Source organism: Hylobates moloch, unplaced genomic scaffold (genome assembly GCF_009828535.3).
Source record: "Hylobates moloch isolate HMO894 unplaced genomic scaffold, HMol_V3 SCAFFOLD_12904, whole genome shotgun sequence".
NCBI lineage: Eukaryota > Metazoa > Chordata > Mammalia > Primates > Hylobatidae > Hylobates > Hylobates moloch.
This window is the reverse complement of record NW_026665179.1, coordinates 1-1,691: the sequence shown is the minus strand read 5'-3', so window position 1 is coordinate 1,691 and position 1,691 is coordinate 1. Positions and strand designations below refer to the sequence as shown.

The 1,691-nt window shown below is 56.1% G+C and overlaps 1 protein-coding gene across 2 annotated transcripts; it reads left to right on the top strand.

Moving 5' to 3' along the window:
• Positions 1–7: 7 nt before the first annotated feature.
• On the top strand, positions 8–1,691 carry LOC116465874 (kinesin-like protein KIF1C). 2 transcript variants are annotated; one of them, XM_058435344.1, is made up of 5 exons: positions 8–272; positions 362–473; positions 1,233–1,308; positions 1,470–1,535; positions 1,618–1,691. In XM_058435344.1, the coding sequence occupies exons 1-4, from the start codon at positions 103–105 to the stop codon at positions 1,487–1,489; spliced, it is 378 nt and encodes a 125-aa protein (XP_058291327.1). In that variant the 5' UTR covers positions 8–102; the 3' UTR covers positions 1,490–1,535; positions 1,618–1,691. The 2 variants fall into 2 exon arrangements, with proteins under 2 accessions (XP_058291327.1, XP_058291326.1); XM_058435343.1 differs by having other exon boundaries at positions 362–515.

Sequence of the window (1,691 nt, the reverse complement as noted above, 5' to 3'; positions counted from 1 at the left end):
AGTCACCTGGATCATGTCCAGTGGAGTCAGATTAAGTTTCGTTGTCATTGTTGTGGCTAGTTTTGTTACTTCTCATTTGCTTTTCCCACTCAGGTGAGCTATATGGAGATCTGTTGTGAGCGGGTACGAGACCTCTTGAACCTCAAGAGTCGGGGTTCTCTGCAGGTCTGGGAGCACCCCATCCTGGGCCCCTACGTGCAGGACCTGTCCAGATTGGCTGTGACCTCCTACGCAGACATTGCTGACCTCATGGACTGTGGAAATAAAGCACGGTGAGGCAGGCTGATGGAGCAGAGGGCAAGGGGGCCAGGGTTGGGAAGGTGAGAGGCAGGATCCAGTGACTGCTTCCTTTGCCCTCAAGGACTGTGGCTGCCACCAACATGAACGAGACCAGCAGCCGTTCCCATGCCGTCTTTACCACCGTCTTCACACAGCACTGCCATGACCAGCCCATGGGGCTAGACTCGGAGAAGGTGGGATCGCCCCTGCTCCCGCGCCGGACGCAACCTCCCCTGGTAATAGGGACAGTGACATGGTAGAAGGGTCTTGGGCCCTCCCTGCTCTTGCTGGGTTGAGTGCCTCCTCAGGACTTCCATGACCGCGCCCCACCCCCACCCTGCTTTTCCATCAGATGAGTCTGTCCCCCTCTACTGTTTGCTTGTCTTTTTTTTTTTTAAGACAGAGTCTCGCTCTGTCACCCAGGCTGGAGTACAGTGGTGCAGTGGTGCGATCTCAGCTCACTGCAGCCTCCACCTCCTGGGTTCAAGTGATTCTCCTGCCTCAGCCTCCCAAGTACCTGGCATTACAGGCATGTGCCACCAGGCCCGGCTAATGTTTTTGTATTTTTAGTAGAGAAGAGGTTTTGCCGTGTTGGCCAGGCTGGTCTTGAACTCCTGACCTCAAGTGATCCACCCGCCTCAGCCTCCCAAAGTGCTGGGATTACACATGTGAGCCACCGCACCCGGCTGTTCTTACGAGACCCAGGACAGGGCTCGGATCCCTTGTGTGTCCCTTGTCCATGCCTGTGGTGGGCCTGTAGCTATTTGTAATTGAGCGAGTAACCACCGTCTCACTGTTGTCACGTATTCTGTTTCCCCTGGCCTCCTCCCTCGCCTCCTCCTGGCTCTCTCTAGCCCTTGCCAGCTGCCCACATTCCTGCTGGGTGCTTTCCTGATTTGCCTGCCCCATCCCCCACCCGCACCTTATCTCCTGCCTGTTTCCTCTGACCCCAGGTCAGTCAGATCAGTTTGGTGGACCTTGCTGGGAGTGAGCGAGCCGACTCCTTGGGCCCGGGGCATGCGCCTGAAGGTGAGGGGGCTTCAGAGGGTGGTTGTTTGTGGGGCAGTGTTGTGGGGTGTGTGTGGAGGTCTCCAGTCAGAACCTGAGACTCTCACTGGGGAGGTACGAAGGGGAAGTGGATCAGATTGGGAGAGGAGGGTCTCATCCCCACATTCCTCATCCTTTTCTAGGAGGGAGCCAACATCAATAAGTCCCTGACTACACTAGGGAAGGTGATCTCGGCCCTTGCAGATATGGTGAGACCTGGGTGTTGGAAAGAGAAGGGCTTGGGAAAGGGGGGTGACCCACCCTAACCTCCTTCCCCCTTTTATCCCCCAGCAATCAAAGAAGCGGAAGTCGGATTTTATCCCCTACAGGGACTCTGTGCTCACCTGGCTGCTCAAGGAAAATTT

Coding starts and splice junctions, on each gene's coding strand:
- LOC116465874 (XM_058435343.1), top strand. CDS start 103: ATGGAGATCTGTTGTGAGCGGGTACGAGACCTCTTGAACCTCAAGAGT. Junction 273..361: donor GACTGTGGAAATAAAGCACG/GTGAGGCAGGCT, acceptor TTTGCCCTCAAG/GACTGTGGCTGCCACCAACA. Junction 1,309..1,469: donor CCCGGGGCATGCGCCTGAAG/GTGAGGGGGCTT, acceptor ATCCTTTTCTAG/GAGGGAGCCAACATCAATAA.